The 24,750-nt window shown below is 34.1% G+C and overlaps 1 protein-coding gene across 1 annotated transcript in view; it reads right to left on the bottom strand.

Moving 5' to 3' along the window:
* BBS7 (Bardet-Biedl syndrome 7) overlaps window positions 1-24,750 on the bottom strand; it is a 44,541-nt gene that overhangs the window by 4,667 nt on the left and 15,124 nt on the right. The window contains exons 6-17 of the mRNA XM_030863937.2: window positions 23,708-23,780; window positions 23,154-23,270; window positions 21,227-21,357; window positions 17,174-17,258; window positions 16,328-16,430; window positions 14,489-14,681; window positions 13,191-13,265; window positions 10,170-10,235; window positions 5,582-5,721; window positions 3,396-3,560; window positions 306-415; window positions 86-189 (exon numbers count right to left, since the gene is read on the bottom strand). Coding sequence (XP_030719797.1) covers window positions 86-189; window positions 306-415; window positions 3,396-3,560; window positions 5,582-5,721; window positions 10,170-10,235; window positions 13,191-13,265; window positions 14,489-14,681; window positions 16,328-16,430; window positions 17,174-17,258; window positions 21,227-21,357; window positions 23,154-23,270; window positions 23,708-23,780 — 1,362 coding nt within the window. The remainder of the gene's footprint in view (window positions 1-85; window positions 190-305; window positions 416-3,395; window positions 3,561-5,581; window positions 5,722-10,169; window positions 10,236-13,190; window positions 13,266-14,488; window positions 14,682-16,327; window positions 16,431-17,173; window positions 17,259-21,226; window positions 21,358-23,153; window positions 23,271-23,707; window positions 23,781-24,750) is intronic.

The following is a 24,750-nucleotide window of genomic DNA, read 5'->3' as shown; positions in this document are numbered from 1 at the left end:
AGTGGAAAACTTTAAGGTCTTTACAATTTTAGAAATCCCATCACAATAAAATAATGATCACGAGTCCCGTGACACAAATACTTACTTTTAAAGCATCAATTAATTGCACTTTCTTAGCCAAAAGCAACTGGTACTCCAGCTTTGGGTGGATTAGCTTTAATGTGTGTTTGACTGATACTTCATTTATCTCTATAAGAAGTTAAGTCAGGCACAATTAGATAAGTCACTTTGATCAGGAACATTCTTATTGTAACAACAACCCCCCCCCAAAAAACAGAAAGAATGATTCTTTTTTTTTTTTTTACCATATAATATGTTGAGGTTAATTTTCCTTTTTGTAGCTTCTTTAGAGAGCACATCTTTTAGGATGGATATAGTAGAAATGTTGTCAGATTTAAAAACTCCTTCACCTTTTCTATAAAATTAATATTTTTAAAAGAACAGCTTTAGAAGGAAATACATCCAATAAATATGTCCAATAAATACATATTTTGCAAATAGGACCTTGTGTCTAGACTTCATTTAATTTTAGATTTCTTTATATACACATCTCATTATTAATGTAAAACATATTTAAACATGTAACCTTTTACTGTTGTAGCGATTCAAGTTCTAAACATACTTGTAAAACTGAATAAAAGATGTTAGACACATGCCTCCGAAAGATATGACAATTTATATAAGTTCTTCATTTAAAACAACTTTTTTTCATTTTCACTAATAAAATTTCCAATAGCTAACCCCTTATGTATATAAAATGCATTTAGAATTGCTTGCTTTCACATAAGTTTTTTTTTATGTAATCACATAAATTACAGCATGACTATATGCTTCATCCTTAAAAGAAAGCTAATATCAAACCTAAGACTAACATCTTCTGTTCTTCCATGCCCAGCATCCATTGCCACTTCTTATGTTCACAGGACCCTTCTTTTTCTTTATGGAACCCCTCCTTCTCTCTCTCTCTTTCTCTCTCACCCTTTTCAATCCATATAGTTTCATTGGCACTGGCCCCAACCCCATTTCTGGGACTTCAGGAGGAAGTTTTCAGCAGCGTATTCCATACCCCTGAGCACAGTGGTTCACGACTCAACGATGATACTCAATCCTGGGACTTTTATTGGAACTAGTGGGAAAGAAAGGCTATGGTAGCTGAAAAGATATAAAGCTGGATGGAGCTGTTGGTGGCCACCATGGCACTACATAGGAAAGCCAAGAGAAGACAAAAATAGAGCTGAGCAATGGAAAGGGATAAAGTCTTGACAATATCAGTTAAGCCATTGATCCAGTTATGCTTGAGGCAGACTACTGCTAGTCTTTTAAGTTATATGAACTAATAAATTCCTTTTACTTGGTTAAGCCTGCTTACGTTTGGTTCCTTTTTATGATGACCAAAATTTTCCTAATTAATATATACCATCTTTTACATATTCAGTGTTGCCTTTTTGTTTGCTTTTATATTGACTGCTTTTTTCTTCTTTTTTTCTAGAAAGATGAATAATACACACTTATTTTGATCCCAATTATGTGTTAGAAATCATGAGATTTTTTTCACTAGTCTTCAATTTTAATTAATAATATTTAACATTAAATACTTATGCAGTACCTGGCACTGCGGAATGACTCACGTGGTTTATCTTCCTTTAAGCATCACAATTCAGTGAAGTAAGTGTTACTATTTCTATTCGTCAGAAAAGAAACTGAAACCCAGAAAGTTAAGTAATGTAGCTAAGAGCAAATAGCTGGTGAGTCACAGAGCCAGATTCAAACCTAAGTATGTCTGTCTCCAAAGTACACGCTTCTATACTTCTTCCATATATATGTATTTTATGGAACAAAAAACCTTTACTGTGTACCACTATGTTCAAAGCCATGTGTTAGATACTTGGAGGATACACACAAAGTTAATTAAGAATAAACTCTGCCCAGAGCTTACAATCTGATTTACAGACAAGCTTACATAAAAATTATTATATACTTCAAAAAAATAACAATAAAAATCTAAGGCAGGTAAGAATAAAATGTTATGGGAACAGAGAATAGAATCAAGGAAGACTTAAAAAATGTACCTATTGAGTTGGGCCTTGAAGAATAAGTAGAGTTTTGACTATTAAGGAAAGAATATTTAAAGACACAGAATGGTAAAAAGCAAAGGTATGCTATTATAAAAATATGTAGTATGCCAGGGGCCTGTCAAATTGTCTGCTATGATTAAAACGTGAGGTTCGCTGTGGTACTTCAAAATTGAAGTCATGATTCCAGGTTTACACAGGTAAGATCCCCTGGAGGGTACAGTGAAACACCCCCATAGAACTGATGCTAAAACCAATTAGATTTCTGGAGAGTTCTTGGTCCCAAAGGCTATATTCAGAGGTAAAATTATGTGTTCACTGTTGTTTCCAGAACCTAGCATCGTAAAGTCTCAGCTAGGAAGCAGAAAGTAGAATACCTCAGTAAACTGCTTAGGGAGAGAAGCTTTAAGAGACAGAGACAGAGAGAAGATAAGAAACCTCCTCCCCCCCAAACAAACAAAATCAAAAAACAAAAGATCAAACAAACAAAAACAACCTGCAGATGTGAGAGAATGAGAATGCAAAAACCTTGCAGAAGTATGAGGGTACAAGCTCAAAGCAGATGTAGAGAAACCAGCTTTACCCAACACATTCAGAAAAAGAACAAAAGAGAAGGAAATTTTAGCCTCTACTATATTCAGAAACAGAAATTAGGGGAGCCTATGGGAGATGAGTAGGGAGTGACAGTGAAGCGGGCAGGAGGGCAACTGGGAGCTTGAGAAGAGTGTCAAGGAATAATGACCTTCACCTCAATGTGGTCACTTCAAAAGCCTGCATGTTCTAAGCTCTCAAGTTCTTGAGCCATTTCCTATTTTTGCATAAAGAAATTCAATGGTAATTCTTCTTGTAATTCTTACTGGAATTAGGATAAATGTTCAAATCAATTTGGGAAGGACTTGCATGTTTACATTGTCTTCATATTGATAACTATAGAATATATTACTCCATTAAATCAAGTCTTTAATGTCAATAAAATTTTAAAGTTTTCTTCATGAAGTTCTATGTATTTCTAATAAAGAATATTCTTACAGATTTTACATGAACATTTTGTTATTGTTATCGCTGCTCTGAACGAATCTTTTTAAACAATTTATTTTCTAACTGGTTATGGCTGAGAATTGGAAAGGTATTGCTCTTTCATATTCATCTTTAGTCAATCATTTTTTAAACTCATTAATTCCATTTGTTTTTCAAAGATTCTCTTAAACAGTATAGTTTTTCAATCATATTATTTGCAAATTATTACTGCCTTAAAACTTATGAAAATTTAGAAGTTCCATTTATATAAAAAACACTTGTGAACCAGGAATAAGTTTTATTTACCTGTAGGTACTTTCAAGTTGTGTATCCAGGAAGGTGTTCTGAAAGTAAAATGTCACACATTCTCCTGCTGGAGGTTTTTCAGGAACTTCAGGCAGGCAAAAAACCACCCAGGAGTGAAGTTCAGCAAAACTGAACTGGCCTGTCAAAGTCAGTGTATTCATGGGTCTGCAATTAAACAGTAGAGGTACACATATTTGTCTGGGAATACACAGAGGTATTATATGTACTCAACACATTAAAAAACAGAATTTTGCAACAGTAGTTACAAATAGAAAAGCAGCCATTTAATTTTTCTCAGATTTATCTTACCCATCAGAGAAACATTTTGATTTCAAGGGAAAAAAAAAAAGAATGCTTACCTATACCTGTACTTTTAATATTCAGTTAAGTGACATAAATAGCTTGTTTTCATTATAACATGCCTTCACAAATACAATTCAGTTTACTCAGGTAAATTCCATTTTTTAAAAGTTCATCTAGTGTTTATATTATAGGAACTACAAAACATAAGAATCTCCTAAAGGAAAAAATCAGCATAATGCGAAGGCAAAGAATTGGGTTTTTAAGTAAGATGGACATGGGTTTGAAACGCTAGCTGCACGCCACTGGGAAAGTTAGGGAATGATACCTTCTATTTTGCAGGGATATGGAATTAACTTTCTATCTGCAAATTACACATACACACAAAAGGTTGTAAACTAAATCAAATAAATTTAAAATAAATCAAATGGATAAAGAATTAAGAAAATGCAAGTTTATGGAATTAAAGGTACAGAAAGAATTTTAAGAGAATACAGAATAGAAAGGACTTTTGAGATTGCCACACCAACTCTATTTGCAGATGAGAGAACTAAAGCCCAGAGCTTAAATTATTTTCCCAAAGTCATGTAGGAACAGATATCAGGCTATATAATCTGAGTCTCTGAGTCCCAGTTTGCTGTTCTTTCCAGAACACCACGCTATACCTCCTTTAACAACTCTGACTTTTAAGCAGGAAGACACCCTCAGAGAATCCATTCTCTTTAATGTTTTCCCAAAACCTTCCTTAGGAACTTTTCTCCTTACATCTTATTTAAATTACATACCTTTAAAATTACAAGCTGCAATAGAAAAATACATAGGCTTTGGCCTCAAATCTTCACTCTGTTTCTCATATCAACAAGTTACTTACTTTTCCAAACATTACTACTTGTTTTGCCGTAAGACTTAAATGGTAACACCTAAGCACTGAGCACAATGCATGGCACAGGGCAAGTATTCACTAATTGTTCATTTCTTTCCCTTCTTCATTCAAGGCCATGGTCTCTCATTTTCAGAAAAGAAAGTGAAAAACTATAACCAGGAGGATAATTAAGTTGGAATGGAAGTTAGAAATAATAGGGACTATCACAACTAATTGCTCTACCAGTATTCCCTGAGGTGAAGTAGAAAGGAAATATAATGTTTGAGGCTAACACAATAAGGTCCTGTTTACAGAGAACTCAAATGCTAAACAGTATTTTCTCACGATAGATGTTTGAGACAGAGAACTATTACTCTACTGATTTCAGAATGGTAAATATATGAGAAAGATAGGAAAGTCCAGCTCAAATCAGCCTCTAAAAGAAGACAAAGACGCTTACGTCTATTAGAAATAATACAGGTATCCCCTGCTTTTTGAAAGTTCACTTTATGCCACTTTGTTTTTACAAAAGGCCTACACGAGTGCCTATTTTCGGTAACCAAGAGAAATCCAAAGAGGATTTTTGCTTTTACCAAGAAAAGGTGAAAAGCAAAAACAGCCTCAGCGTTTGTTCTGCAGCGGCTGTTACCGAAGCAGCAAGTACCCCAGCAGCACTGAGAGCAGCCCCGCCGAGTTCCTTCTCCAGGAACTACACTCATCAGGCCACATAGCTTTGAACTGTCTGTGAGCATCTGTGCTTTATCCCAATATATTTTGAGCATCCATTATCAAGATGTGTCCTACAGTAACTGCTTCTTCGCTTTATGCTATTTTGGCTTATGAAAGGTTTCATAGGAACACGCTACTTTCAGATAGCGGGGGAAACCTGTACACAGCATTTAAATATTTATTTAATTTTTAAAAAGTACAACAAGCTACCAGAATTTACACTACTAAAATAAAAAGCAACTTTATCTGCATCATGTAATATCCTAAAAATAAACTTCTCCCTCCTTTGTCCTACCTGTCATGATCAATAAAGTGAGTTCTTTGATGGAGTGAAAGGGGTTTGATAAGGTACTGGCGGACCTGACATGTTTTGGGTTGAATTCTTGGAGTCACATATGCTTGAAGTGTGCCATACTGGCCTTCAATTGAGCGAATCTGAACACAAAAGAGGAAAGAAAATAAGAATAATCTGGCAACATAAAGGCTATCTTTAAAATGTTCAACACAAGCAAGCAGGCACTCAGACCGTAATCTCTTCTGTAATATGCTGAAGGAAATAAGGACATTCTATGAAACAAGAACTTTTTACCTCTACCGTAAAAGAAAATTTTAAAAGATTTTGGAAATCAAAAGCAAAATTAATCCATCTATGAAAGTCATCCCCACCACATATTTTTTAAGTCTGTCATTCCAAAAGACAGACATTCTCACACACCACCCTATCACATCTAAAAGTGTAGGTGTATAATATATTGTATAAGATTCACATAAAAAAAATGGTTAAAATGTAGATATTTTTGTTGAAGGGATAAGTGGGTCAATAACTAATACTTCATTTTCTCAGAAATAGGGGTATTATAGCATATGGCTATTGTTATAAAAACCTACTGACAGAAAAAAAAAAGTTTCCAAGAACTTAATTCTTGACTTTCTATGAAAATAGAGAAGCATACTCACAATTTACTTATGACATATTTGGATTAGGAAATTCTTTTTAAGCTATTTTGAATATGGCTAGTTGGATATCCTGAGAATTTAAAACACTTACAGAAAACCCTAATTCATGAAATTATGAAGACCTAATTTTAGGAGTTAGAAAGCAGTCAAGTTTCTCCCTCCTGTCCCTTTCAGCTCTTCTCTGTTCCAATTCATGAAGTGGATTGTAGTACCTGTTGTATTACAAAGGCAGCTTCTCTAATCTAACTGATACATCAGCTCATACTTTTCCTGGCATGTGAGGAAAAAAAATCAATGTTTTACCTAAATGGGAAACATAAATGAAAGTTTAAAGCAAGATTTTTTGCAAATTTTATACTGAAAATATTGTTCTGAATGGGAAGAGAGAAAAGATAAGGAAAAGAATAAAAATACAGAAGGAAAATAAAAAATCGATCTGATAAAGCTATATTTTAGGGTTTCTTTTTAAAGGGTAAGCTTACACTGGCACATAAATTTTTCCACAATAAGTTCACAATTAGTACAACACGGGGAATATAGCCAATATTTTATAATAACTGTAAATGCAGTATGAACTTCAAAAAAAGAATATAATTGTTCATAATATTAAGAAAAGTCATCATGCTTTCTCTGATTATATACTTCATATTCATTTTTTAAAAATCCACACAATGAAGAAAAATTAGGATTACATATAAGTAATCTGAAATCCTACCACCCAGAGATGATCATTATTGCTATTTTGATAGTCAACCTTTCTTTCATACATCTCTCTATGCAGATGTACAAAAATAAATGCATAACTTCACATGACTAAATTCTATTTATATCACAGACATCTTTGTTTTTATTTCTAATAACCAGATTTTTCCCTTATCTCTGCCTCTCCTAATACCATCACCTCCTTCCCACTCCCATCCCACCCATACCTTCCCCCTATTGTATGACCTATCATATCAGAGAGGTATGTTTCTTTTTATACATTTCTTCATATTATAGATAATATATATATACACATATGTAGGACTTTTATCTGCATTTTGTGTTTTTCATGGAATTTGCTCCATGTTAACAGGAATTGACCAACTCATTCTTTATTGCAGCTCTGCAATATTCTATGAAATGGATAAACAGCTATTTATTCAAACATTAAATTACTGAGTGTTCACTTTGGTTCAACTTTTCTACCTCTACAAACAATGCTGCAGTTAATTATATACATATCTGTGTGTACAATACTGTGATTTTATTGCTATGAAATAGATTCCAACAAATGGGATTATAGCCTATTTTACCAAAGTAGCAATAAGAATTTTTATTTCCTTCAGCTATGATTGAGAGTGTCCTTTTCCTCATCCTGCCACCTGGTAATTCTGCTTTTTCAAAATTTTTGCCAATCTGTTAGACAAGCGGAAACTGATTTTTGTTATTTTGAGTTTCCCTAACTGATAATGAGGTAGAATATGTTCTTTTAATATTTGTTAGCTATTTTGATTCCCTCTTCTGTAAACTGCCTATCCACATTGGCCTATTTTCCTAATTGGGTAGTCTTTTTTTTTTTTAAGGAACAAGATTCTTTCTTTCTTTGGCTGCGTTGGGTCTTAGTTGTATGCGGGATGTTTCATTGCAGTGTGTGGGCTCAGAAGTTGTGGTGTGTGGGCTCTCTAGTTGTGGCATGTGGGCTCCAGAGTGCATGGCCTCAGTAGTTGCAGCACGCGGGCTCTCTAACTGTGGCACACAGGCTCAGTAGTTGCGGTGCACGGCCCTAGTTGCCCCGTGGCATGTGGGATCTTAGTTCCCCAAACAGGGATTGAACCCGCGTCCCCTGCATTGGAAGGTGGATTCTTAACTACTGGACCACCCTGGGTAGTCTTTTTAAACAACTTATAGGCAGTCTTCATATTCTGATATTTACCCATTATCTGGAAGACAGCTTCTTTTTGAAAATAACTAGGTATTTAATTCATCTGAATTTATCTTTTATAATATATGGCATAAGAATCCACTTAATATTCTTCCAGATGGATGCCAGTTGTACCAATAGCAATTTTTTTTTAACATCTTTATTGGGGTATAATTGCTTTACAATGGTGTGTTAGTTTCTGCTTTATAACAAAGTGAATCAGTTATACATATACATATGTTCCCATATCTCTTCCCTCTTGCGTCTCCCTCCCTCCCACCCTCCCTATCCCACCCCTCCAGGCTGTCACAAAGCACCAAGCCAATATCCCTGTGCCATGGCACAGCAATTTTTATTTTTTTAATTAATTAATTTATCTTTGGCTGCACTGGGTCTTAGTTGCTGTGGGTCTAACCACTGTGCCACCAGGGAAGTCCCACCAAAAGCAATTTTTAAATAAAAATAGTAATTTAATAGAATTTTCCCTATCTAAAAACGCTGGGCATTAAATTCCCATAAATATGTGCTGGGCTATATTTGTAAACTTTATTTTGTTGTGTGACCTATTTATTTAGGCCTTGTAAATACCCCACATTATTTTTATTATAGTAGTTTGATAGTACATTTTACCATAGGGCAAGATAAGTTCCACCTTTTCTCCTTTTTCATAGTTTTGTTGGCTCTTTTCAGGCATTTACTCTTTCCTCTGAACTTTAAAGTTATTGTATCCAATTTTAAAAAGGAACATAGGTTTTTAATATTTTTAGGCCTACTTCCTAATTTATTGGCACAATCTAGCTCAGTGAATGTAATCTAAATGTTTAATTAGGTTACATAAATATGCTGAAGTATATTCCTTTAGAACTTATACCAGTTTTCAATTTTTCTTTCAAAATACATGAAAGGGAACTTATACAAATGAAAATAAATTGTTTAGAAAAAAATTACATTTTAACTGGAACTTCCTTAACCAGATATGAAAAAGTTATTGTGCAATAGCATCTCTCTTGAGAAAAGCATACTCTGAGTTTCAGAACATCAGGAAACAGTTATAGTGCTTAATTTTTGGATCATAAACATATCAAAAATAATTTTTTTTTAAATTTCACACTAAAAATTAAATAACTAAAATAAACTTGTATGCTACAATCAGTATTTAATTATAAAAGTGATTATGTTAGTAAATTGCAAAAGGAAACTTCAAAGATTTTCCCTGGAATAGTTGGTAATGACATCACTGGAATGCAATCAGAAAAATCCAGATAATAGGAAAATATAGGGCAAACGCTCAGATACTTCAGTAACCAAATTACCTTATTTGGACCATGATTGGATCAAACAAACTAAAAAAAACACTACACTAAACATTTGATAATACTAAGGAATTATTATTATTTTTCTTAGGTGTGATAACAGTATTGTGGTTACGTTTTTAAAAAGAGTTCTTATCGTTTAAGTGGAGATATGTATATGCATAACAGATTCACTTTGCTGTACACCTGAAACTAACACAACATTGTAAATCAACTATACCCTAATAAAAAATTTTTAAAAAATACAAATTTTACATAATCACTTAGAAAAAAGAGTTCTTATCTTTTAAACATATGTACTGAAATATTTACTAATAAAATTATAAAGTATTTTGTATTTGCTTCAAAATAATTTGGAATGGAGAGTGACAGCATAAACAGGATTGTCATGAGTTGATCATCGCCGAAACTGGAATCATTACTTTTATGTATGCTTGAAACTTTCCATAATAGAAAATTATAAAAAATATTTCCAGTTAAAGGAAATTTAGGATTGGTAATTTTAGAGAACGTGACTGGTTGAGTGCTAACAGAAAAGAGAGTGGTTTGGGCTGAATTAAAACCTAATAGGTCATTCAAAAGACATTATTCCAAAATGCTCATTTCAGGGAGAAATTTAATGCAAAGAAATGATATCATATGTTGCAAGATTTACCAAGGAAAAAAGAAAGTTCAAACTTTCAAGTAAAGGTAATCTCAAACAGTTTTACCTTGAGTTCCAGCCTCGTGGTATTTGCCTGGCACCGATAAGTGGCGAGAAGAAAGTTGTCATTTGACTAGGAAGAATTCAAAGTTGAGGAAAAGGATGAATCTATGTTTTTAACAATAACAACAGCACCAACAGTAATAATAATATTTATTTTTACTGAGCACCCATCATTTGGGTGGGACCATGCTATGAGCTTTATGCTTATTCCTACAAACAACCCTATGTGGTAAGTTTTAACAGATGAAGAAATTGAGGTTTGAAGGGTTAGGTAGATTTCCTAAATGCCAGTAATAACACTGGTATTCAAATTCGTATCTTTAAGACTCTAAAGCTCAGTGCTCTTTCCATATTAAATCTCTCCAATAACACTTTAAAATATTAATTGTTCTCCCAAAAATTTAACTGGCAGTGCAAACTCCTAATGTATTATAAAGGTAAAAACATCAATGTTCAGTGTTGAATGTATTTGATTTTCACACATACTTATAGACAACTGAGAAATATCTCATCTATGCATTCCCAGCAAAATTAGCATAGTGTCAGGTAGACTGTAGGCATTCAACACATTTGTTGAACAGAATTGGAGAGGTTACTTCAAGTATGATAACTTCTTAAAATTGAATAATAAACTACTAAAAACAGAAGAGTATATCTGTGTGCATGAATTGCAAAATCAGACAAAGCAACGTGAACTATTTGATATGAAATTTTCAGGCACTGCTATTTCCCTATTTTTAATAAATACTGAAGAAATAAAAAGAATGCTAATGTTAAAAAGAAAATTCAAATGTTTTAATTTCAAATCATTTAAACTCAGCAAACACAGAGGATCAGTCAACTTAAAAATAAATATACTTGTGTGTAATTAAAAACAAATGTTATATATTTAAGTATTTATGGATAAAATTATATATATTAATTAAAGGCGATAAAATGTCTGGAATTTGGTTTGGGATGGGGAGGGAGAGGGTAAAGAACATAAAACGAGACTGGCCATATGTTAAAGTTAGTGATGAGTACATGGAGGTTATTACAGTATTCTTTCTCCTTCTGTATATACTTGAAATCTCCATAAGATTTGTTTTTTAAGCCATCATTCTAGAAAATAGGTTTTAAATTAGTATGAAATACTCATTTCAAAGAATCCTGCAGTGATATAAACAGGTTAATCTTTCACTGTAACTTAGGAATTAAAGATCTGAAGTTCATACTAACTTGATTTTTTAAATGATCATAAAAATGTAGGTCTTAATCCTTTTATGTTTTATTCTCAAACAGGGATGACAAAGCACATATGATAAATAATACAACTGCCATAAAATCTCTTATCAAAAAAAAAAAGCCTTACTCTGAAATTATTTTGAAAATTATTCCCTAATATAACTATCAACTTTGTTCTTTATCTACTCTTGTTATCCTTCCTTTTTTTTTTTTTTTGTTTTTTTTTTTTTGTTTTTTTTCGGTACGCGGGCCTCTCACTGTTGTGGCCTCTCCCGCCGCGGAGCACAGGCTCCAGACGCGCAGGCTAAGCGGCCATGGCTCACGGGCCCAGCCGCTCCGCGGCATGTGGGATCCTCCCAGACTGGGGCACGAACCCTTCCACCAGGGAAGCCCTATCCTTCCCTTTTTAATGCCAACTCCAGTCACCATTTCCTGCTCTGGCTTGCCTTCTCCAATGCAGCTGCTCCAGACCTTCTCTGAACCCTAACTTCTCTTCAGGAGCCACACCTAAGCTCTGAGACTGCTAGTCAGCCAGTACCATGCAGAAAGAAGTGATACAGTAAGCACGGCCAAAAGCTCTGATATGGTCTCATCCCAGGTACTTTGCACACAGTAAGTGTTCAATAAATGTCTGTTGAATGAAGGTTAAGCAAGAGTCAACAAGAAAAAGTGAGGAAAGACAGGCAGATGGAACAGATCATGTTTAAATGTAGGAATGTGTGAAGCTGTATAGCATTTTCAAGAAATTTTAAGAACTTCAGTTTGGCAGAAATCATGTGCATGGGAGGGAAGGTAGCAGCTGGTGAGAGATTAAGTTGGAGATGTAATCAAGAGCTGAATTACAGAAAGTTTTTTATGCTACAGTGAGGAATCTTGACCTACATGCAGCTCAGGAAATAAGGAATCTTTAAAAGATTTTGAGAAAAGGAATGACACGGGGATGTTTGTCTTTTAGGAAGGCCTCTCTGGTGGCAGTGCACAGCATAGCCTGGAGGTGACAGGCAATACTGGAGGCACAGAAACTGGCAGACGAGGAGTTCAAGCAAAAGCATTATGAGGGCCTGGAAGATTAACAGAAGTGCAAATGAAGCAGAATAGACGTAGAAGAGCAAGGAGGTAGAAATGACAAAAATTAGTGACTACAGCAGCACCCCCCCTTATCTGTGGTTTCGCTTTTCAGGGTTTCAGTTACCCACAGTCGACTGTGGTCTGAAAATATTAAACAGAAAATTGCAGAAATAAGCAGTTTTAAATTGCACACCGTTCTGAGTAGTGTGATGAGAACTTGTGACATCCCATTCCATCCTGTCTGGGACATGAATCATCCCATATTCATGCTGTATATGCTACCCGCCCGTTAGCCACTTAGGAACCATCTCAGTTATCACATAGACCAACCTTCATGGTATTGCAGTGCTTGTGTCAAATAACCCATGTTTTACTTAATAACAGCTCCAAAGTGCAAAAATAGTGATGCTGAAAGAAACACCGTATCATACAGAGGTTCCGTACTATTCTGATTTCAGGCATCCATTGGGGATCTTGGAATGTATCTCCAGCAGAAAAAGAGGGAACTACTGTAACTGGATTTAACAGATCAGAGAGAGGAAGGAATTTAGGACAACACTCCAGTTTCTGGATTTTCTGAGGATAGGGAAAGAGAGTAGAAGCAGATTTTGAGGGAAGGGTTATGAAAGGAAATACAGAAGAAACATCAAACACTAGTAGCATTTACAGGCTTTATACAAAATGGCATAATGGAAATGAAAGCATTTGAAGAATTTTTTATATTTTTACTCACCTCAGAATCACAGCTGCTAAAGCTGACAACAGCAGAATTTTTATCCACATCTAGTAAATCTATTGGAACATCACTCTACAGTCAATATTAAAAAAAAAAAAAAGGTTTAGATGAAAAACTAAAAATTCTCACAACACATATTTTCTCTAAGGGTTCTCCTTAGCCCTAGTTTACGTTTGTCTCTAAATTTGACAGTATGAACTCTCTTAACTTGTATTTGATAATATGCACTTCTAGAAAATAAATATAATAAAGAATAAGAGTTATATTACAATGACCTATTTTTTTCTAATTTGGATTAATCAGATCACAGAATTTCATCTCTCATCACTCTCTTTAAAGTATACTCTTCCTACTTTTTTTTGTCAGTGCTAAAAATGTTACCATGGGCTGCAAATAATCATATGACCATTCTTGCTATATCAGTTCATTTTTATCATTTCTTACTTCACCTGTAACACAGAAAGGGGATAATTTTTGGTCTCCTCCAGAGAGGTAGCTTCTAGGACAATGCTGTTGCACTGTGTTCTGTGTGAATGGTGCTTCTGGAGTTGTTCAATGCAGTAGCCCTTGAGCTAGCATTACCTGAGAGACATTTCTGCCTCTAAGTTTTAATTAATAATCTGATCTCTCCCCCACATCTTTTAAAACTTTGTCTTCTTCCTCTTTATTCTTTTCTCATTTTCTGATGGGTTTTCCATCTTGCTTATTTTCCATTCATCCTACTATCATCCTTTTCCACTCCCTGAATATCTTCCAATTTAAAGAAAAAATAATTGTTAGGCACCCATACTCCAATGTAAAATAAAAATTTAAAAAAACTAATAATAAAAAAAAGAAAAAAGAATTAAATACATTGATAAATGGAGTTATACATTATTATCCCTAAGTTTCACCTTTTGAGATTATCTACCTAGAAACTGATGGTTAATGAGCAGGCTGTATTATTTTAGTAGTTGGAGCTTAAAAAAGGTTCTAATAAGGATATAAAATACTGGAGTTTTCTAAGTCACATCTCTGTTAAGATTCTCCTAAAGGCTAACCAGAGAACAAATCTTTAATGTCCTTTCTAGGTCTTCCTGAAACTTAAGTCCATTGGTCTTTTGTTTAATATGTACGGGATAAATAAAAAATAAAGACATAATTTAAATAATCTATGAGCCAACTGATTAGCTAATGCAAGATTAAGATAAACATTTAAAATCACCGTTTAAAAGTGTTCAATAATAATTAGTGCATATGACTTGTTTGCAAAATAGATCCAGCCATAAAACAAAGAAATTAGACATTTTGCTTACTTGTATTAAGACATTATCTATCGCCGTCTGAACCTCTAAGATAAGGCTGTAGCTGGCATCATCTTTATTTAATGTAAACTTGTCATTTACACTAAATGAAGGTACTGCTGATTTTGCTTTGCTTGATTGAGAAGACTGTTGATATTTCTCTCTTTCCTGTAGTACCTTATATTGCAGATGTTCCAACTCACTCCTAGAGGAAAATATATACAAATTTGTCACCTATAAGTATAAACATTTGAGATCCTTAGAATATTTACAAAAGTCTGAGACATTTACTGCTGCAAAATGCATTTTTATTGGTTGAGTTAGAACTATAACACTAATAGGAACAAAATTTTTACTTCTATGACTGACCTAATGGTTCCACATTATTTAACTCTGATCTAAAAATTAAAACATCTACTCAGCCCCACACTAGCAATATTAATAAGGCATTGTAAGAATCAAGGCAGGCTGCAAATAATCAATCCTAATACATGAATCTGGTTACAGTCACATATAGCACTAATCAGAAAAGAAACTGATTGTTCTGGGGTAGAGGAACATATTAGATTTAATACGAAGAAACAGAACGTGTGAAATCAGTAAACATGTACCTTTCAGTAAGACATTAGGGGCAAAAGACAAAATAAGAAGGCTGCTGAGTATGAATATATTGGAGGCCACAAGGATAATCACGAGCCAGAGGTACAGCTGAAGTTCTACCAAGTGTTGGAGATTGAACTGTGCAGGCATTGCTTAGAGCTGCTCCAGTTAAAGGGAAAGGAAATGAAGTAAATAGTAACTAGGGTAGAACAACATGAGGTTTAGCTACTAGCCCCAATTGAGGGGGAAAAGTCTGGGAAGGCGCTTGGAAGGGATTTGTGCACTAAACAAAAGAAAAGATTCATTCGCCCAAGAAATATTTACTGAGTGACTCTATGTACTTAGGATCCGGGTGCTGAATGAACAAAATAGACATAAGCTTCTCGTGAACGTACATTCCAGTGGAATCAGGAGGGGGCTGACTTGGTTATAAATATGAGGTATTGTACTGAGGACATGAGATAGTAGTTCATTAACTCTCCTTGGTGTCCTTGCTGCATGAACATTAGAGCTTTCTCTCTTGGTGACTTTGGGGAACTGGTTTGTGGTGAACTGGTGGTGTGGCTTTAGTGAACTAGTACTTGTGGCATTTGGTTGCCTCAAAAACTTCTGTAGCCATCAACTACCACCAAAAAAGGATCAGCCCTCACTCCTGAGGGCTGAGGGCTGAAGGGCTAGGGTAAGGAGAATAGTCATTAAAAGTTTCAGCGACTCCCACTTCTTCATTGTATGCGGCAATTTTCCTTGAGGCCATTTTCACAGGACTTGTCAAATTGAACAGGTCATGAAAGCAATCCCTGTGTCTAAGAGAGTCAACATTACTCATTTCCAGTAAGAAAACTTATAAACCAAAGTTACAGACTCAGAAGGGTCCACAAGAGCAGTAAACATGAGAATTAATGAGGAATAGAGCCATCTGTGTTGGTTTCTTTCTAATGTCTATGAAAACAAACAAACAAACAAAATACTGTAACTGTTTATAATAAATGAATGAAAAAATACAATTCTTGAGCTAAGAAAAAAACAACATAGAATAAAACATATAAAAAGTGTATTTCTAACTCCAAAATATTAATCAGCACTTACTGCTAATTTTCTCAAACTGATAAGCTTTTATTTAAAAAGGTCATAAACTAATTAAATGTATAATTCCTTCCAATAAAATATACTGCATTTATAAATAAGAAAAAAACAACAATCACACACTTTATGAAATGAAAAAAAAAGAAGCAAACAAAAATCCAAAATTACCGTAACGAAGAAATTTTATTCTGCATCTCCTGATTAATTTTTAGTTCTTCTCCTGGTCCACTTTCCTTATGAATAGGCTCTGTTGTCAGACCTGTAACCCAGCCTGCAGAGATGAATTACAATCGTGCACCATTAAGTGCTGCTAGTGTTAAAAGAAACCCAAGATACATGCCCCTGTGTCCACCAACATCAACCTCACTTAGTCTTGGACTTATTCCTTTTCAAACAACAAGACAAAACAAAACGCAAAAGAAATTAAGCTAGAAGATATTCAAACCATAAAGAAATTACTTTGGATACCATTTTTGTTTTGCCTGAAATACTGTAATACTACGATTAAGGAAATCTTTCACTTCTTAATTTAAAGTTTTAGTTTTCAAGTATGGAATAAGTCAACACATTCTAGGCAAATGCAAAAAACAGCTGATGAATAAAAGTTGTCTTTCAAAAATTATTTTCATGGAAAGTTAAACTCTCATATAACTTGTGAGAATACAAAAATGACCTACTCAAAAGCAAGCAAGTTTTATAAGAAATGTACACAGTAACAAAACAAACTAAATTTCAGTAAATATTCTTTTTAAACCAAAGGATATCGTTTAATTTTCAAAGATGCTAGAGATATACTAAGTACTTTTAAAAAGTATTATTCAAATATTAACTGTTTTATAAATCAATACACCTACTCCTTCCTTTCTTATTTTTTAACCATTAGAGCTTTTAATGCTGTAGGTAAGAGTGACTTACTAATAAACATTTTAAAAAGTAATCATCAAAAGCAATTTATTAAATTTATATTTTTTATTATTGATTCTTTCTTCAACTAGCTATTACCATTTACCTTACCTGAATATGTGGATACCACGATTTCATCATAGCCATCTTTCCCTACACAACCACCCTGGATAGATGTGACACTCTCAGACAACGTCTAAAATAAATTTAAGATCAAGCACGTCATTAATAAAATTTCACAGATATGTGAAATAATAAGCCACAAAACTTATTTTGCTGTCTCCCAACATTCAACATATATTTATTGAATACTTATTATGTATAGACACTGAGATTGGAAAGGTGAAAATCCTACACAAATGGCTGAAAATTCCAGTGCTTTTTAATTTGGGGAAAGAAGATTGAAAATGATTCATATATTTGTGTGTACCACTCAGCTACAGTAATCATTTAATGAGCAAAATCATTTATTTATATAAAGAAATAAGTTTTTTTAAAAAAAATGACATAAGCAGGAATTCCCTGGCAGTCCAGTGGTTAGGACTCCATGCTTCCACTGCAGGGGGCCTGGGTTCCATCCCTTGTCAGGAAACTAGGATCCTACAAGCCACGTGGCCAAAAAAAAAAAAAAAAAATTACATAAGCAAAACTCTCAATACATTTAGTTTATTACCTGAATTCCACAGACCACCTCTCATGTGTTTTCTCCAAATAGTTTTTTAGAAGAATAAAGAAGACGCTAGCTTACATGGAAATTTTAGACAATTTGCTACTATGGAGACCAAGTTTTTCAGATGCTTCAGGGTTTATATCTCTTTTAAGCAATACTTCCCAAACTTGCCTGACAATAATCATTTGGGTGAGTCAACTAGGAATCTGTATTTTTAACAAGCACTCTAGGTCAGTGGCTTTCAAGAGATTTGGAAAGCAAGCAATAAGTTTCATATTGCAATCTGGTATAATTCACACATGAACATACACAACAACAGATATAACTTAAAAGGTTTGTGTTGCACTCTGATATATTCTAATCTATTCTCTTTCATTTAAAAAAAAATGTGTTGGCAACCCATTAATGAGTTTGACCAGTAGCTCTGCCAGGTAATTATTATCAGGCAAGGCCCAGAACCCTTGTCCTAAAGGGGAAGGTACAGGGAATGGACACCAGCATTAAAAAAGCTAGTTCTCTTCATCCTCCCTGTAAGAGGCAAACCTCTGAGCTATTCTGCAAATCAGGCTATCTTAGCTGTTCCTGAGCTAATTACCTGAGAGATTCAAGTGACAAAGGTTTGATTATACATTTGCATGAAGTTAGGTTCATAGGTGCATTATTTTTCTTTTTTTTTTTTGGCCGCACTGCACATTTTGCAGGAATCTTAGCTCCCTGACCAGGGATGGAACCTGTGCGCACTGCAAGGGAAGTGCAGAGTCCTAACCACTGGACCACCAGGGAATTCCCCAACAAGTGCATTTTTAACAAGTGTCCCAGTGGATTTCATATACACTAGAATTCTTCAAACTTTTTTGTTCATGTTCTCGCTAAAGTTAATTCTGAAAAAACAAACAAACAAAACTGCATCCATCCCTGTGTACATTTTTAAACTGACTTTCAGATTTTCATCACCACTTTAAATAGTTACAAAGAATGTAATATCTGGAAGTTTTAGAGATTATAATTTTAAAATAAAACTGTCACATAATCACACCCCAATCATACCCAATGAATCTAAATATCAAGACAAATTTATACACACAATTGACTTAAAATTGAAAAAACAAATCGTTCTTTCACAGCTGGAAATTTTACATTGTTCCCTAAACTTCTATTTTCACTCCACTTCCCCCACATGTATTTATCTTAATGTAATGTACTCATATGCTTGAAATTCTTTTATACTTCTCTGCAACCAAGAAAAAAGAAATAGAATTTTTTTATCTTCTGTGATTAAAAAACTCTAAGAATTAGAAATTTCTATTGTCTAATTATTAGTATTTCACAATTGATCGACAAATATATGTTTTATATTTTTAACTAATAACTAACCACTGAAACAAAATTCTACAGGAAATGTATCTCATGAGACAATAGGACAGTTTTTCCTTCTAAATTATTCATGTACCACAATGAGTATTAATTATATATTGGTAGAATGAGACTGAGTTCAACATCAGTCCTATTCCTTTTTTTCATTTTCATAGATAGAAGCACTAATCGAGCTTAGTCCCATAAAGATATTGATGAGGCTAAAAGAAATTTTGTTGTAGAAAGTTCACTCTATTGTTTAAATATCTTCCAAGTTACATACCTAAAATCATCTGATCTACCACTGAAAATGTTTAATGATGTATCATCTGACACCTTGATTAGGTCCTCCTTCTATTTATTGAAAGCAAAACACTGGAAACCAGCTGACTACAGAAGAATGTTTTACTGAGTCAAAAGAGTCACACACATTCTCACTTTCTGAGTGGTTTATTGAGTGACTATTAATTATAACTTACTCTTTCACTCACTTAGAAGTACCTTATTTAACCTAATGTACTCAGAAAAAGTTATAAAAACTTAAAAACTTAATTTCTACATTTTTTTTGTCAATACAACATTTTAATGAAATTCATTTATCTTATGTACTTCAAGTACCTTTTTATAAAAGTCTTGGAGTTGTAGATTTAGTTAATTCAACTTACACCTTAAAAAAAACAGTCATAGAACCATAACACAGGAGATCATAGACAACATAGTATAGACATGCTTTATGTAAGTAACAACATGGAATGCCAATTAGGAGAACTCACAAGAAAAGACCTTGGTCACTGCTCAAAATATTGGTGAATAAATATATATTTATAAGTTTAAATTAAAATGTGATGTTTAAGGTATGTACATATTGTCTTTTTATGATCTGCTCCTTAACTCTTTTGATTAACCATCAGTCCAGACTATGTCAGATAAGAGGACTTCTCCTGATTAGGAAAACAATAAAGAGAGTGACGTCATGAATCAAGATGAGGCAGCATATTCGCAGCCTTAACACAACATGGAAGCAGTACCTCTATCATCAGACAAACAGAAGAAAGATTGGGAAGACAGGAATTCTTAGTGCCACACCTGGCAGAGGGGAGACATGCTATGTCATTACTGGGGTTTGGAATAGAAGTCAAAGAGGAAACTTGGGGTCTAAATAGGAAAGTTTCTCAGGGGTTGATGATAAAAAAATGGGAGATCACCAACACAGGATTATTATGTACTTTTAAGCCTAAACTATTATTTGCATCATTAGCAAGGTAACTTTGTGCACCAAAGAAAGATGAACAAGTACAAAATAAATCCAGAAAATAAGTTGTATAATGTTTTTATCCCCATATTATCTAAATAATAATACACTTTATCTATGTACCAAAACATCTGTTATTTACTGAAATGCAATTAAAGTAGGTACTGGGAGAAATTTACCACTATTAGAGAAATTAGACAAAGAAAGAAAAGTTCATACTGAGTTGTGATTTTTTGTTGCTGTCGTTAAACAGCCTCAATACATCATGCATGAGGCAGGATGGGGAAACCCTGGACAGGAGAACACCACTTTATGAAAATGAAAGATTCAGTTTATGCCAGAATGCTTCTCCATGTGACTCTGCACCTTGGGATAAACAAGCTTAATTACACTTAAAATTTGTGAACTAAAAATTACTCTTATCTAGTATTTCTTCTCATACTGTGGATCTTGGGTGGGGAGAAGTGAAATTGCTACTTTTCCCTCTCTGCTTAAGGATATTTTTGATATTGTCTTAACAATACGAAGTTTATTCCTAAAACCTGATTACTTTAAAACAACACAATCTCATTTATGCTACCTAAACATATAAATGTTACTCCTGTAATGTATTATGCATTATAGAAACTAAGGTAATACATATAATAATTTAGATATACAGTATTTAGAAATCAAATAAAAAAGTAATTTATTGTTCAGCTTGAGGGCAATAGTCATTTATTCAAACATAAGAGTAGTCTAGAGAAGATTTTGATAATGTCAAAGCAGAGATATTTTAAGCCAAACACAAGATTTTAATATATTTCATTCAATAAAACACAAAGTCAGTCATCTCTATAATTGTTTGATGAATAATAAGCATATATAGTCTTTTTAAAAGTGAACTTACCTGATCAAATCGTAGAACAGGCTCATTTGCATTATCAAAACTATACACTTCCACCATTCCATCATCTCTTCCAACAAGTAAATCTTTAACCCCATCACCCACAATGTCAAAGCTGTCAATACACAAAATACCTTTAAAAAAGGTAAATGATAAGTTATCAATAAAATTGATATTATAGTAAAAAATATACCAAGTATGAATGAAAAAATATATATATCAAATCAGAGTAGGAAAAAAACACTAGGGTAAATTAAAACAACTATAGGGCTTCCCTGGTGGCGCGGTGGTTAAGAATCCGCCTGCTGAAGCAGGGGACACGGGTTTGAGCCCTGGGCCAGGAAGATCCCACGTGCCGCGGAGCAACTAAGCCCAGGCGCCACAACTACTGAGCCTCTGCTCTAGAGCCCGCAAGCCACAACTACTGAGCCCATGTGCCACAACTACTGAAGCCCGCGCGCCTAGAGCCCGTGCTCTACAACAAGAGAAGCCACAACGAGAAGCCCATGCACCGCAACAAAGAGTAGCCTCCGCTCGCCACAACTAGAGAAAGCCTGAGCGCAGCAACAAAGACCCAACACAGGCAAATATAAAAAAACAAATAAATAAATAAATAAAAATTTAAAAAAACCAAAACAAAACAACTATAACAATAACTTCCCAATTGAACACCATGCCTCTAATTTTGACCTGCTTCCCTACAAACCCACTCTCCACGGAGTGTTTTTGTTTTAGTTTGGTAAATTAGATCATATCATACCCCCACTTACAATTTTCCAATGACTCCTCACTACAGTTAGATTAAAATTCAAACCCCTTTACCAAGGCTCATGAGGACCTACGTGAGTTGGCCTTATTCTACCTCTGTGACTTCATCTCATGCCATACGAACGTATTTAGCCACACTGGTCTTCCTTCTTCTCCTCAAATGAATCGAGTTTACCTCTGCCTCAAGTCCTCTGCCTTTATTTTTTCCTCTTCCTGGACATTCTTTTCCCCTAAATCTTATACATTGTTAACACGTTTTCTTGTCAATCAGATCTCATGCTGTACTTATAAACAGCCATCCAAACCTACCAAGTCAGATATAAATTCCCCTTAGAAAGGTGTAAATTCCTTAGAAAAAAGGAATATTCCCTGACCCGACTGCACTTCTTTGCCTCATACCAAGTACTCCCAAATTCCAATTAATTCCCTACAGCAAAAAACGAAAAATGGATTTGAGCATAGGTTAATGTTATAGATAGACATTAGTGCATAAAGCCTATCCACCTCAATTTAGTATTAGCATATCTTACTTTAAAAATTATGGCAAAAGTATGATAGACCTGCTAAATAAACAAAGAGTAAATAAACCTGAGGTGGCTCTGTAAATTGCTAAGTCTGCTATACATTATGAATATATAAAACAGAATGAACTATATAATGTAGGTTGACCTATTTATCTATCTATCTATCGAACCCACACCCTTGGAAGTGAAAGCACAGAGTCCTAACCATTGAATCACCAGGAAATTCCCAGTATATTTTATTTAAAAATCACTGAAATTCAGAATCTGAATTACATCAAAAACATACCTCCCGACTTCCCGGGTGGTGCAGTGGTTAAGAATCCGCCTGCCAATGCAGGGGATACGGGTTTGAGCCCTGGTCCAGGAAGATGCCACATGCCACGGAGCAACTAAGCCAATGTGTCACAACTACTAAGCCTGCGCTCTAGAGCCCATGAACCACTACTACTGAGCCCACGTGCCACAACTACTGAAGCGCGTGCACCTAGAGACCGTGCTCCGCAACAAGAGAAGCCACGACAATGAGAAGCCCGCACACCGCAACAAAGAATAGCCCCCGCTCGCCACAACTAGAGAAAGCCCACGTGCAGCAATGAAGACCCAACGCAGCCATAAATAAATAAATAAATAAAAAATACCTCCCCTCTTTTTCTCATTTCGAATTTCCCACTTGTGTATTGGTTTGGATGTAGTGATCTGAATAAGCCCAAGTTTTCCATCTGACGTTCCAAACAAAAGGTCTTCTCCAGAGTCACCTAGTTATATTTAAAGTCAACATATTATATTTACCCCACAACTCACACTATTTCTTTAAAATTGAAATATTTTCAAATGTATTGTCTTTCATGTAAAAATCTCATTTAAAATATTAAATGAGAAGACAGATTTTAATTAATTTACTTAAATTAGAAGGATGGTTATACATTCACAGAATGTATAACCATAAGAGATAAGACCTTTCCTCATCAACTAATTTTAAGATGAGGAAACTAAAAAATTAAAGTTCAATAACACATTACTGTTAGCAACTGTCAAGTTAGAAGACAATTGTCTCTATTCCAGTTCATGTTCTTCCTACAATTTCCCATTTTCACTTAATATATAGTTAAATGATTAAAAACCCTGAAATATCTAAACTTAAATAACGTAACTCACTCCCTTATTTGATTGTCAAAAATAAAGCCCTGATTACCGCCATTTCCATTGTGTAGGGCTAAAACAGTAGGTGGGCCAGGAACTTCAATTTCATACATCACATCAGATCCCTGAAGGAGAACAAGTATTTTAAAACTAAAACAGAAGACAAATTTAAAATAATATAGGTATTCATAAATAATATCAATATTCATATAAAGAACCCTGGAATAAAACTACTGAAAAAAACTAGATTGTGAATATTAACTTCTATTTGTTGGCAATTCTGCACATGTCGACTCATTTTATAATAAAAATATACATATATAAAATATAAAGAGTGAGGAAATAAATATTTCAAATATTCTCCACTTTGTATACTTTTCACTTTAGGTACTTTGTTTGCCTGAAAACTTGACACTGGTAAATTTCCCTATCAAAGCTTTCCATGAACAAGTTGTTTCTTCTGTCCTCTCTAACTCAAGGGCTTTAACTTAGAGCACATTCAAACAGACTCAGAAAACTCTGGCCTTGCCATTGGGTATTTCGGAAACCCACTCTAGTAAGAGGCAGAATGACCTGCTTTTTAGATAAGAAAACAGTTAAATCCTTTTATTTGTCTTTTTCTCAATTTTGTCACTTATAATGCATAGTATTTGCATAATATTTGTGAATAGTATTTGTGAAGCTGTTAAAGAATGAGGTAGAAGTATTAAATTCACATAGAAAAAATATGATAAATCACTCAATAAAAAACATTGGCAAAATTACAGTAAATCTGGTATACCATTATTGTTTAAAATTTTTAAATATATATAGAATATATAAGAGCCATATGCTTTATATTTTATTTAGAAAAACATTAAAAATTCACAGATATCTACATGTAACTATATAAACACAAAAGAATACACATAAAACTGTTTTTTTAAAAAGGCTACCTTTGGGGTAACGGATTGCCTACAAAGACAGACAGAGAGTAGGGGAAAAGTGTGCAGGGCAGAGGAAAGACTTCAACTTTTTACTTTGCACAAATACTTAGTGATTTTTTTTTTTACAATTAGCATATGGATCTCTTGTTAAACAAAGCAGAATCCTAGA

The sequence above is a fragment of the Globicephala melas genome, chromosome 5 (assembly GCF_963455315.2).
Source record: "Globicephala melas chromosome 5, mGloMel1.2, whole genome shotgun sequence".
Taxonomy (NCBI): domain Eukaryota; kingdom Metazoa; phylum Chordata; class Mammalia; order Artiodactyla; family Delphinidae; genus Globicephala; species Globicephala melas.
Note: the sequence above shows the minus strand (reverse complement) of the source record. Positions and strands in the feature narration are given on the sequence as shown.